The 13,276-nt window shown below is 40.7% G+C and overlaps 2 protein-coding genes and 1 long non-coding RNA gene across 3 annotated transcripts in view; 1 reads left to right on the top strand and 2 right to left on the bottom strand.

Annotated features, from left to right (window-relative positions):
- Positions 1 to 6,522, bottom strand: part of LOC118377571 (ubiquitin-conjugating enzyme E2Q-like protein 1) — a 34,620-nt gene extending 28,098 nt beyond the window's left edge. The window contains exons 1-2 of the mRNA XM_052472258.1: positions 6,018 to 6,522; positions 4,776 to 5,696 (exon numbers count right to left, since the gene is read on the bottom strand). Coding sequence (XP_052328218.1) covers positions 4,776 to 5,504 — 729 coding nt within the window. The 5' untranslated portion in view covers positions 5,505 to 5,696; positions 6,018 to 6,522. The remainder of the gene's footprint in view (positions 1 to 4,775; positions 5,697 to 6,017) is intronic.
- Positions 6,523 to 7,447: 925 nt separating this feature from the next.
- On the bottom strand, positions 7,448 to 10,895 carry LOC127909889 (uncharacterized). Its single transcript, XR_008072842.1, has 2 exons — positions 10,762 to 10,895; positions 7,448 to 8,678 (listed from the first exon to the last, which is right to left on the bottom strand). It is a non-coding gene; the product is annotated as an uncharacterized LOC127909889 (long non-coding RNA).
- On the top strand, positions 10,256 to 12,712 carry LOC118377570 (mediator of RNA polymerase II transcription subunit 10). Its single transcript, XM_035764507.2, has 4 exons — positions 10,256 to 10,530; positions 10,881 to 10,964; positions 11,574 to 11,676; positions 11,938 to 12,712. Exons 1-4 carry the CDS (start codon positions 10,409 to 10,411, stop codon positions 12,031 to 12,033), a joined length of 405 nt encoding a protein of 134 aa, XP_035620400.1. The 5' UTR covers positions 10,256 to 10,408; the 3' UTR covers positions 12,034 to 12,712.
- The last annotated feature ends 564 nt before the right edge of the window (positions 12,713 to 13,276 follow it).

Below are 13,276 nucleotides of genomic sequence, written 5' to 3'. Positions count from 1 at the left end.
AGTGCATGCAGAGTCAGGGTATATGCAGCAGTTTGGGCACCTGGCTCATTGCGAACTGTGAGAAGACCATTTCTTCCTAACAAAGACCGGAATTAATTTGCCAGAATTGTACATAATTATGACACAACATTGAAGGTTGTGCAATGTAACAGCAATTTATAGACTTAGGGTTGCCACCCGTTCGAATAAATATGGAATGGTTCCGTATTTCACTGAAAGAATAAACGTTTTGTTTTCGAAATGATCGTTTCCAGATCTGACCATATTAATGATCAAAGGCTCGTATTTCTGTGCGTTTACTATATTATAATTAAGTCTATGATTTGATATTTGATAGAGCAGTCTGACTGAGCGGTGGTAGGCAGCAGCAGGCTCGTAAGCATTCATTCAAACACCACTTTCCTGCGTTTGCCAGCAGCTCTTAGCAATGCTTGAAGCACAGCGCTGTTTATGACTTCAAGCCTATCAACTCCTGAGATTAGGCTGGCAATACTATAGTACCTATAAGAACATCCAATAGTCCAAGGTATATGAAATACAAATTGTATAGAGAGAAATAGTCCTATAATAACTACAACCTAAAACTTCTTAACTGGGAATATTGAAGACTCATGTTAAAAGGAACCACCAGCTTTCATATGTTCTCATGTTCTGAGCAATGAACTTAAACGTTAGCTTTCTTACATAGCACATATTGCACTTTTACTTTCTTCACTATTTCAAATATTTACATATTTATAAAAATCGGCCCGATTAACCGCTATCTGCTTTTTTTTTTGGTCCTCCAATAATCGTTATAGGTGTTGAAAAATCATGATCGATTGACCTCTACTACAGAGGGTAGTGCGTACTGCACAGTACATCACCGGGGCCAAGCTTCCTGCCATCCAGGACCTCTATACCTGGCGGTGTCAGAGGAAGGCCATAAAAATTGTCAAAGACTCCAGCCACCCTAATCATAGACTGGTCTCTCTTCTACCGCACGGCAAGAGGTACTGGAGCACCAAGTCTAGGTCCAAGAGGCTTCTAAACAGTTTCTACCCCCAAGCCATAAGACTCCTGAACATCTAGTCAAATGGCCACCCAGACTATTTTCAATGGCCCTCTTGTACGCTGCTACTACTCTCTGTTATTATCTATGCATAGTCACTTTACCTACATGTACATATTACCTCAATTACCTTGACACCGGTACCACCTGTATATAGCCCCGCTATTATTATTTACTGCTGTTTAATTATTTGTTATTCTTATCTCTTACTTTTTTGGGGGTCTTTTCTTAAAATTGCATTTTTGGTTAAGGGCTTGTAAGTAAGCATTTCACTGTAAGGTCTACTACACCTGTCGTATTCGGCGCAGACAAATGAAAATGTCTTTGATTTGATAATGCTGATAATCACCCACAGTCAAACAACTTCTAAAAAACATTCAGCGCTTCAATTGGAGCGGTGCAGCTCGCATGTTCTACAGCTTGAGTTCCACTTATAGAATATTCACTCTAAGATATGAACTCTGGTACTGTCAAATTAAAGAACCAGCACCTTTTTAATTGGTCTTCAATCTGAAAACCTAGTCTTCTTCTGCTACCCTGGGGTCTGGTACACATCCATGGGGAAACCATAGGAATCTATTGTCTTTCAACTCAGTAATTACATCATCGTCCCATTCAGGAGATGGTTGTTATTGGAGGTGATCATTTCTATCTCAAGCAGAACCACCACAGGGAACCACAGAGTAGCAGTACTAGTGGCACTAGAGGAGGAATTACTTTGTGTTAGTTTCACATTTAGGATGTGGCAAACCAATCACATGGGAAATCAGGAAACACACATACAGAGATGCACCATCAAAGACACGCACACACTTGCATAATTAATCAATATTGTTTTCATTAGCAAACTGGAGGAGGAAGGCACTGGGAAGTTAATTAGTGTATACTGACTGCAGAGCTTCTCTCTCTCTCTCTCTCTCTCTCTCTCTCTCTCTCTCTCTCTCTCTCTCTCTCTCTCTCTCTCTCTCTCTCTCTCTCTCTCATTCTCTCTCTCTCTCTCAAATCAAATCAAAATCAAATCAAATTTGATTTATATAGCCCTTCGTACATCAGCTGATATCTCAACGTGCTGTACAGAAACCCAGCCTAAAACCCCAAACAGCAAGCAATGCAGGTGTAGAAGCACGGTGGCCAGGAAAAACTCCTCCTCTCTCTCTCTCTCTCTCTCTCTCTCTCTCTCTCTCTCTCTCTCTCTCTCTCTCTCTCTCTCTCTCAAATCAAATCAAAATCAAATCAAATTTGATTTATATAGCCCTTCGTACATCAGCTGATATCTCAACGTGCTGTACAGAAACCCAGCCTAAAACCCCAAACAGCAAGCAATGCAGGTGTAGAAGCACGGTGGCTAGGAAAAACTCCTCCCTCTCTCTCTCTCTCTCTCTCTCTCTCTCTCTCTCTCTCTCTCTCTCTCTCTCTCTTACTATCTCCCCATCAGAGTGTAATCAGAGAGATAAGATGGAAAAACCAACGGACTAATCCAGATAATGACAAAAGGTCTTCACTCTCATGAGTCATTTCTAGAACCTTGTGATGTTCTGTCATGACTGATACTGAAAAAAAAAGAAAAAAGAAAATGGTGTACTCTGAATACTGAATGTGTGTGTGTGTGTGGGTGTGTGTGTGTGTGTGTGTGTGTGTGTGTGTGTGTGTGTGTGTGTGTGTGTGTGTGTGTGCGTGCGTGCGTGCGTGCGTGCGTGTGTGCGTGTGTGCGTGCGTGCGTGCGTGCGTGCGTGCGTGCGTGTGTGCGTGCGTGTGTGTGTGTGTGTGCGTGCGTGCGTGTGTGTGTGTGTGCAATTTTAAGGCCTCAACCAGTGGGATGGAGATGAGAACCACTACGTTCACAGCTGCTTCTACTCACAATGCATCATTAGGATCTAATTGGCTCGTAATACATTATAAATGTATTAAGTGTAAATGAAATACTTGAGATGACATGTACATCACCAATCTATATTATTGATGTCTTTGCTATGGATCCTTTTGGGTGTTTTTCCTTACATTGCCCATATATTTATGATTGTGACCTATTGTGACATATTATGTGTCAATGTACCTGAATTATTTGAAGTGATATGCACAATATCAATGCATAATATTGAAAACAGAACCACCACACATACCTTTGTTTTACATTATCCATTAGACTAAGCATATATTTCTTCCTCTCTAATAATTCATACATTTAATAGACCTATAATAACACCTGCATGACCCAATGTCAACTGGAATTCAACTGAAATTCCGTTACACCATCAAAGGGAAAAGGGAAAAACTACCACTCTTAGGTCACTGGAGGGAAATCTGGTGACATGCTTACATAAATCCCTCCTGTCATAACGCTGTCATAACAATGACGTCACATGTGGCGGGCAAACCCAAACCGTCAGTCAAAGCAGCTAGATTCAAGGAATGACAAGCAATAACATTCTAATGCATGAAATGCTCTACTTGTTCATGTGGTGTATTTCATGCATCAGCGTACTGATTGAATAGGATCAGGTCAACAAACATGATAAATGACAGGGAAATAAATGATCATATTTCATGACAGAGGGGGTGAGAATGTAGCAGCGTCTGATTTACATAAGTTCTGCTCAGTCTGTCTCTGTGAAAGAGGACAGGACAGGCGAGAGCACAGAGGAGAGACAAGCTACTGACTGACTGGATGATGCTTGGTCAATGTGGTTCCAATGACTTCATAGGCCACCTGCAGTAGTTTAATTACATGTTTTATTACATTTTTTACATATATGATTTCAAATCATTCCTGTAGGCTTGAGGAAATGAAACCCCCATGCACATGTATTCTATATCTGGCCAATAATTAGATGATCTGGAGTGACCTTGTCATTTCTATGATAGACATTTTTTCCCCCCTTCATGGTGAAGATTTCTGGAGGTGATAAAAGATAACGCATTCCAATGAGGAGATAGAAGGAGGAATATACATCTCACACAGAGTAGAGAACATTCAGAGCACAGCAGCGAAATGGCGGCTGTAATGTCACAGCTAAAGATTAATCACTTCTAAGATGGGGAGATGGATTCCTGCCTCTCTCTTTCTCCCTCTCAGAGCTCGGGGAGAGATTTAGGTCTCACTAAATGAGATCTGTATCACAGTAAAACACCATTCTGATTCTGCTCAGTTTGGCAGATATGAGCAATGGCAAGCTGCAACTAACTCTCACAGTCTCATGACAGAATTAGACGTTCATCCAAGTTTCTCAAGCATCAAATTTCGAAATTGTTGCAAAGATCGAATTTCAAAGAATTAAAGTTAAGTTAAGGTATTAACTCCGAAATCCTAAAGTACAGGCTGACGTTTGGGATAGGGTTCAAACAAAAATATCAAAAACAACTTTCTATTACTGGATTCCAACTTACAACCTTTGGAATCAGAGGCAGGTTGTTTTGCCCATCCGTGTCCACAATGCAGTATAAAAAGAGAAACCTACTTGAAAGTAACAGTGCTCAGACATGGACGGACGTCGAATACTGGTTTGTATCATGGATGAACGTCGAATACTGACTTGTATCATGGGTGACCTAGCTGCAACTACTTCGTATTGACAGGTTTTATGCAGTATGGGTTCACTAAATTAACATTATGCATGTTGCATGAGTGTCAGGTATGAACATTCAACACTAAATATTCAGCGTCTGCAGCGTCTAATGTTTCAAAACACACACGGGAAGAATGCATTAATAAAACAAATATCCTCACCTGTCCTTTTACCAGACTTGCCGCAAATTGTCTCATCACGGCTTCCACTGTGTAGGCGCTGGACCATCCGCGGGGGGTTAACAACTCCATACATATCGCTCCACCGTCCAGAACGTACCCGTTTTCCAACCGGGGGGTGAGCACCCGCATGAATGGCGGAGAGAAGGGGAAATTGTCGGGGAAAGAGACATTCAGCAGAATGAACTCGGTGTTTGTTTCTTTCATGTCCTGCCACAGCGCCGAGTCTTTGTCCACCTGGTGGAGCTTGACGTTCCAGTCAAATAGATTGTCGTCGACCAGCTCGACCGTTATAAAGTTGTCTCCCAACCGCCGGATCTCCTGGAGTTCCTTCATGAGTCTCCTCGTCCGGACTTGGGTGCAGTGCTGCCGGTGAGGGGCTAGTGGTGGTATTGAGGCACTGGTCGCTGATTTTCCAACCCCGATCCCACCTCCTCCTCCGCCTCCCATCTGCTGTTTCTCATTGGCGTCCTTGCCCTGTTGCTTATCCTTTACGGACGGTTTGTCATTGCTGTTGTGCTGGTCCAGCTTCTTCGCTTTGATCTCGGGGGTGCTGAGGATGTTGTTCGTCTCGTTGGTGGTCTGACAGTGCTGCTTAGTGCTCTTCGTGTTCCCCTTGGTCCCCTTTAGTGAGCCCTGGTGATGCTTGGGGTCCTCTGTGTCCCGGTCATGAAGACGAATCAGACCGATTTTCCGCAGTAGAGTGGCCATTATGTTTTCGCCGAGCGCAGGGCGATCGAAATTCACGATTCTCCCTTTACAGACAACCACTGATGTTAGACTGTGGAACCGTAGAAAAAACGTCAACAGTGTGCCGCAATCGCTCAGCTATACTGCAGCCTCTGGACAGACGCGTGCATGTAGCCTAGTCTTTCTTCAGTGCATCATTCCGATGAGGTCCGACTGAAAAAACACACAAGCCCATGAATACACTGATGAACTGCTGTCTAATCGATTTGCAGTCTAATAAATCTGCCACTGAATGTAAAAAATAATAATATTCAATAGTAGCCTAGTGGACTGACTGTGTTGTGGCTATTGACTGCATTCCTAGTTGCAATGGCTGCTTAATATCTCTGCTATTATCCAAAAGGCTACAAAGCGCACCGAATAGATAGCTGCTTTGAAATAAGCCTATACACTATTATGTATGTTAGAAACGAATATAGTTAACACATAGAACACCAGCTTCTCTATTTTAATATAGCCAACACGTCGACTTACCATTTATAAGTCCGTTCGGAAAAATGTAGCCTTTGCGACGAAAAGGCGAATCTGCTGCAGCTATTACAGTAGAGAGGGATATCAAACGGTTACTATCCAGCAACGTTCGCGTTGATGTGACCTGGAAGAGCGAGTTAAAGCCTTTGATGTAACTGCAGCTGCCGCGACACTATCTCCTGAGGACAAACCAACTCCACTAATCCTTGGCGAGGACTCACACAATCCTCGTTAGCTCGCTGCGCTCACACACATATAGCAGTAGCGGAACGGAACGACCGGCCAGACGTGGGTTGGCTTTGGCCGCTCTACCTTGTTGGAATGGATAATGCTGTGGACTGGAGTGAGAGCGATAGATGTGGACGGAAGAGGAGAGCGTGAAAGTGGGCTGGGCTTTTTAGCCAATGTCATCCTATCAGCCGATACATACGGTCGTTTTCCCCACTCCCCAATAGATCTCCCCTTTGCAGGCCTATATGTCTCAGGGTGGGGTTCAATTTCCTTCAATTCCAGTCAAGTCAGAAAGTAGGGTGATGTCAGCATTAGTGGGACATCAGGTGTTGTGGTACATTTGTGTTTGAGGGTACTGTTCTGTGTTGATTTTGCAACCCAATCACAATAAATGTTATTGGGCTGTTGGTGAATCAATTAAAATGTTATTTGGCATTGCTTCGTAAACAACAGGTATACTAACAGTAGGGTTGGGTAGGTTACTTTCTAAATGTAATCTGTTACAGTAACTACTTCTCTTGTTAAAATTATAATCAGTCACGTAACTTTTGGATTACCCAAACTCAGTAACGTAATCTGATTACTTTCAATTACTTGTAGATAACTTTCCCCTTATGAGGCATTAAAAGAAGACAAAAATGTATGTTACCACTTGAACGACATCTACTGCAGGATAAATCAATGTTAAAGTTTACATAGCTGGCTATATAGGGATATTACATTTGACTTTATGGGTTAAATTATATCTTTATATTAAAAAACAAGGTTTATCAGATTCCAGTCATTCCAGTAAATGTTATACCCCTTGATCTTCAAGAATAGGACCTGGAAATATTGCAGTATAGATTAGCCAAATTGTTCTCCCTGAGCATAACCCCAAAACTAAGGACTTATTAGCCAGCCCTACTCTGTTGTTTATGATTTTGTTGTCATGGAGGACTGATTGGGCTCATTAATAAATGCTGTCCTCATAGAATGCCATGCTTTAAGCACCACTGAAAAGTGCTATTTACATGTGAAAAATAAATGCTGTATGCTGAATTTGCTGTAGGCCTATTGTTTACCTTTTTGTTGGTGACACTTTGATATCATGTTAATATGCAGCTGTTTAAATCCACAGAAGAAACAATAACAAAACGGTTGCTGTTTTGGTTAAAAGCTGAGGGATGGATCTGGAAAAATGAACCAGTACCAGTCAAAAGTTTTTAATCACCTGCTCATTTAATGTTTTTTCTTTATTTGTACTATTTTCTACATTTTAATAATAGTGAAAACATCAAGACTATGAAATAACACATTTGGAATCATGTAGTAACCCAAAAAGTGTTTTTAAAAAAGAGATTCTTCAAATAGCCACCCTTTGCCTTGATGACAGCTTTGCACACTCTTGGCATTCTCTCAACCAACTTCACGAGGATACATTTAAAAGAACAGGTGTGCCTTCTTAAAAGTTAATCTGTGGAATTTATTTCCTTAATGCGTTTGAGCCAATCAGGTGTTGTGACGAGGTAGGAGGGTATACAGAATATAGCTCTATTTGGTAAAAGACCAAGTCCATATTATGGCAATAACAGCTCAAATAAGCAATGAGAAAAAACAGTCCGTTACTTTAAGACATCAAGGTCATTCAATATGGAAAATTTCAAGAACTTTGACAGTTTCTTCAAGTGCTGTCAAAAAACTATGAAGCGCTGTGATGAAACTAGTTCTCATGAAGACTGCCACAGGAATGAAAGACCAAGAGTTACTTCTGCTGCAGAGAATAAGTTCATTAGAGTTACCAGCCTCAGAAATTGCAGCCCAAATAAATGCTTCACAGAGTTCAAGTAACAGACACATCTCAACATAAACTGTTCAGAGAAGATTGTGAATCAGGTCTTCATGGTCCAATTACTGCAAAGAAACCAAAACTAAATGACGCCAATAATAAGAAGAGATATCCAACATACAGTATTAGCCCAACACATGATACATTGACATGTCTGAAATCCTCAACTGAGTCTAAACCATGTTCAGTTTACATTTGGTAGACTGGGACAGCAGGTTAGATAAATTGGGATAACATTGTTAAAGTCCTAATTGTACTCCAATGACAATTCAATATAATGTTGTATGATTAGGAAACTTCTGAGGATTTCAGAAATGTATCATGTGTTCGGCTAATATGTTGGGCATACACTATGTTTACAAAACATTAAGAACACCTTCCTAGCATTGAGTTGCCCTCCCTCAGAACAGCCTCAATTCGTCGGGGCATGGACTCTATAAGGTGTTGAAAATATTCCACAGGGATGCTGGCCCATATGGACTCCAATGCTTCCCACAGTTGTATCAGGTCGGCTGGTGGTCCTTTGCATGGTGGACCATTCTTGATACACAAGGGAAATTGTTGACTGTGAAAAATCCAGCAGTGTTGCAGTTCTTGACACAAACCTAGGCAACAGGATAGATAATAAACAGTAGCATCAGCATATGTGATCTGTCAAAAATGTCAATGCAGATAGTCAGGGTAGCTATTGCTTAACTATTTAACTAACTATTTAGCAGTCTAATGGCTTGGGCGTAGAAGCTGTTCAGGGTCCTGTTGGTTTCAGACTTGGTGCATTGGTACGGCTTGCATGTGCGTTAGCAGAGAGAACAGTCTATGGCTTGGGTGGCTGGAGTCTGACAATTTTTAGGACCTTCCTCTGACACAACCTGGGATAGAGGTTCTGGATGGCTGGGAACTCGGTCCCGGGGATGTACGCACTACCCTCTGTAGTGCCTTGTGTCAGATGCCAAGCATTTGCCATACCAAGCGAGGATGCAGCCAGTCAAAATGCTGTCAACGGTGCAGCTGTAGACCTTTTTGAGGATCAGAGGTCCCATGACAAATCTTTTCAGCCTCCTGAGGGGCTGAATATGTTCTGTGCATTAACCATTTTTTAAAGTTAGTCTGTTCTGGCTTCCTAGATGTGACATGTTGAAACTCATGAAGACCCACCATGTGAGACCTTCAAAATAAAGCTTTCATTCTATCAATTATAATTCAACAATATCGCTTTTGGTGTTAAAATGAGTAGTTATTGGTAGTGTTTTAAAATATAATAACTAGTCATGTAAACAGATAGCACTGTTCCACTTCCCCTGAATGGTGTTTGAATGGTGGGACAGGGACCTTTTCAGCTATAAAAATGCACAAAATGAACCTTTAATAAATGTAAATGTATTTTCCTTCATTAGATGTTGTATAATACATTGACATATGTTGTTTTAGTTGTTCATAACATCTCTGAATCAAGGTATTTGTTTTTTAGCAAATACAGCATAGGATGACGGTGGAAGGAATTAGAGGGAAATAATAAGATAGGAAAGAAAGGAAGCACATGATGTGCAATAAAGGGGGATAGAAAAGAGGCTACATTCATGAAAGGGGGCAGAATTTTGGGAAAGTAGAGGTGTTTCAGGATCAAGTAATAGATGTGCAGACTCCTTTAGTTAGATTTTCACCAAGAGCCTGGAAGGTCCCCAAATCGATTTTCCAAAGGCATGGAGAGGGTTTTGTAAAAAGGTTATTGTCACATATTGGTAAAAAAAACAAGTTTGTTATCGGATCGTTATCTACAAGCTTCTACAAAGTCTTATTGATGAATTCATAACAAGTGTGAGGTGAAGTGGGACACTAGGGTAAGGTTATTATATTACAAAGTGGAATTCAACCAGCTGTCCTAAGTAGCCTACAAAGTATTTTACTATATTTTGTATGTTTTATTGCTTTATTGCACTGCTTTTATGAATTGAAAACACTTATAAAACACTGTCCATCAATATATAAACACATGCTTTCAAATGACCTGTATTAAAAATGCATGGTGATGATGATACATTGTAACAATCAGTTTTACGAGTTTATAAGACCTTGTACAAATAGAGTTGCAACAATGTGTCTCTGACTATTTCAGAGCACGACGCTTTGCAGCAATCTGGAGCTGCAGACGGCAGGCAGTCGCTACGGCAACTACACATTCGCCAATGATTGGTTCTTAACCTTCGGAAAAGCAGTGTCGTACTATGGGAGTCTGGATAGCGACTGAAATTGTGATGAATTGACAAAAGGTTTTGTTTGTCTTTTTACATTTCATGTTTATGAGAACTGAAGACATAGATAACATTTTGTTTGAGACATGGCTGAGAAATTTGATAACCTCGAGGAGCATCTCGAAAAGTTTGTTGAAAATATTCGACAAATGGGAATCATCGTTAGCGACTTCCAACCTAGCAGTCAAACAGGACTCAACCAAAAACTGTAAGTTTTGCCAGTTGGCTAGCTAGCTAGGTGTTTCTAGTATTACTAGCCATCATAGCTAGTCCCTTAAATATGTGACTGCCAACTCCCCGTTATCAATACACCACAGTTGTGTAAAAAAGACAAACTGGTTAGTCAATGCTAACTAGCTTCCACATAGCGAGCTAGCTAGCTAGTACAGTCAATAAATATAGACACACAGCATGGTATAAAATACTTAATATTAATTACCTGATTTAATTGCTGACTAATTATCAGTAATGTTCAGGTAGTTAGTTGTATGGTAGTTGTAGATTTAGCCTGCTAACGTTAGTTGTTGAAATGTCTATCCTCGATTCTGTGCCTTTCAGAAACTACATGATCACGGGACTGCAGGACATTGAGAAATGTCGCCAGCAGTTACATGAGATCAACGTTCCTCTCGAGGCATTTGAGTGAGTAGCTGTACCTACCAACTTGTACATACACCTGCCATTTCTAGCTCTAGTTTGTGAGCCTCGGAAGCTCCGGCTTCTCATGTAACTTTTGAAAGCCTGGGAAAGTTACCTCGTGAATAAGATAAAAATGGGTGGAGAGTACGGTGGAGTCGAGATGGAAACTAGTTATGCACCATTTCAAACCAATCACATAGTTTGTATGGGTGACACTGGAGCAGGAAACAGATTGTTTCTGAAAATAAATCTGGCTTGCATCAGGCGAGCATGCATTCATACGATACTCAACAAATGCTGCATAAGCTATAAGACTTTGTCTGACGGGGCAGGAAAAGGGACACAGACAAAACAAGGAATTGCCTGTCTTGAGGGGAAACTGAGTAGTAATTTATTTGCAGAGCCAGTCAAATGCGAGTGTTGGATGCCAGCGCTCCCATTCAAATAGTCGAGTCAACGAGATTAGATTTGTAACGATGGCTACTTAAGACTGGTGAGCTTAATAGAAGGAAAGTCACCCTTATACCAGCCCTTTCTCACCCTCAGACCTCCACTTGGCCACAGACCCTCAGCCTAACTAAACCAATGTAATGTTTTGCCTTATGTTGTCAGATACATAGACCAGGGTCGTAACCCCCAGCTGTACACTAAGGAGTGTCTGGAAAGGGCCCTGGCAAAGAACGAGCAGGTTAAAGGCAAAATTGACACCATGACGGTAAGTGGGAGTAGATTCAAGCCTAATAAAGACATGTAAATAGATTCAAGAAGTTACTAATGACAAGTAGTCATGGTTACACTTTACTCAGTCTGCTGGTATAATGCCTTAGGATTATAATGGATTGTAAGACTTGTCATAAGAATATATAATCCTCTTATATTGTCTTATTACCATTAAGGCCATAATGGTTCTTACTAAATAACAGTAAATAAACTTTAGCTTCAAACTCTGACCCCTCTGTTCTGTCTCTGGTTGCAGAAGTTTAAGAGCCTGCTGATCTCTGAGCTGGGCAAGGTTTTTCCAGAGGAGATGACCAAGTACAAGGCTATCCATGGAGATGACCCCCCATCATAGTGACCCCAGAACTTTAACCCTGACCCCTAACCCCCCTACTCAAAGCCACAGTGAGGTTTCACAGGGCAGGATCGATGAGTCAGCCAGATGACGTGTATTCATATTCAGGGTTTATTAATGGGAAAGTGGGTTGTTGACATTGATCAATCACCTAGTCTGAGATAATGAGACAGCTGTAGAGGTAGTTGGAGGAGAAATTATTTGATGTGGGGAGAGTAATGTGGCAGGAATTTTCCATGGAAGGGTACAAAATATTGTGGATAAAAACAAAACAAAAAATCATCACAAATGAGCTAGAGCTGAGGATTGGATAGTAAGAACTGGCAGCCAAGAACCTATTGCCTTTTCAACTATCTTTTTGTTGTACTGGAAATATGTAATTTACTCAGAATGTGATATCTGGCTAAATGTTTCCTCCTGCTGTGTGAGATCCCACCTAGAACATGTATATAATGTTTCTACTTATACAGAACCTTTTTGGGAAGACTAAAGATCATTGTACAACACTGAAGATCTAGACTGGGACTCTGTTTTGTATCAAGCTCAAGTATCTAAATGCATCTTGTACATGATCAACAAATTAGATCAGAGATTTACAACACACATTTTGTGTTTTGATTGAATCTTGTTTGTTTTGCTTTTTGTTTTATATTGCAAATAAATGGTCTTGTGTTTGGAAGATTAGTGTGGTATTTACTCCCATGTTAGCGCCTTGTAGACTACAATTCATAAACAGGATCTTGATTTATAACAGGTATAAGTGGTAAAGGCCTCAATGTCCCATTATTTCATCCAAAGGTCAATCACTATGGACATTACATAAGAGGTTGTGTTCAGTGGGTATTAAAGAAGGAAATAGAAGAAAATATTTTTAACCAACAGATATTCAATGTTTTTTTTTTACCCACCTACTAATAGGTGCCCTTTGCGAGGCATTGGAAAACCTCTGGTCTTTGTGGTTGAATCTGTTAGAAATGCACTGCTTGACTGAGGGATCTTACTATGTGTGAGGTACAGAGATGAGGGAGTCATTAAAAAATCACGTTGAACTATTATTGCACACACGGTGAGGCCATGCAACTTATTATGTTACTTGTTAAGCACATTTTTACCCCTGAGCTTATTTAGGCTTGCCATAACAAAGGGGTTGAATACTTATTGACTCAAAACATTTCAGCTTTAAATTTTGAATTAATAAAAAAACACATGAATCCACTTTTACGTTATGGGGTATTGTGTGTAA

Source organism: Oncorhynchus keta, chromosome 20 (assembly GCF_023373465.1).
Source record: "Oncorhynchus keta strain PuntledgeMale-10-30-2019 chromosome 20, Oket_V2, whole genome shotgun sequence".
Lineage (NCBI taxonomy): Eukaryota > Metazoa > Chordata > Actinopteri > Salmoniformes > Salmonidae > Oncorhynchus > Oncorhynchus keta.
The sequence above is the reverse complement of the archived record's forward strand: the minus strand, read 5'-3'. Positions and strand labels throughout refer to the sequence as shown.

Bases quoted from the DNA above. Each gene is read 5' to 3' on its own strand.
- LOC118377570 (XM_035764507.2), top strand. From the start codon at position 10,409: ATGGCTGAGAAATTTGATAACCTCGAGGAGCATCTCGAAAAGTTTGTT. The intron at 10,965-11,573 runs GTGAGTAGCTGT...TTATGTTGTCAG, and splicing joins GTTCCTCTCGAGGCATTTGA to ATACATAGACCAGGGTCGTA. The intron at 11,677-11,937 runs GTAAGTGGGAGT...CTCTGGTTGCAG, and splicing joins GCAAAATTGACACCATGACG to AAGTTTAAGAGCCTGCTGAT.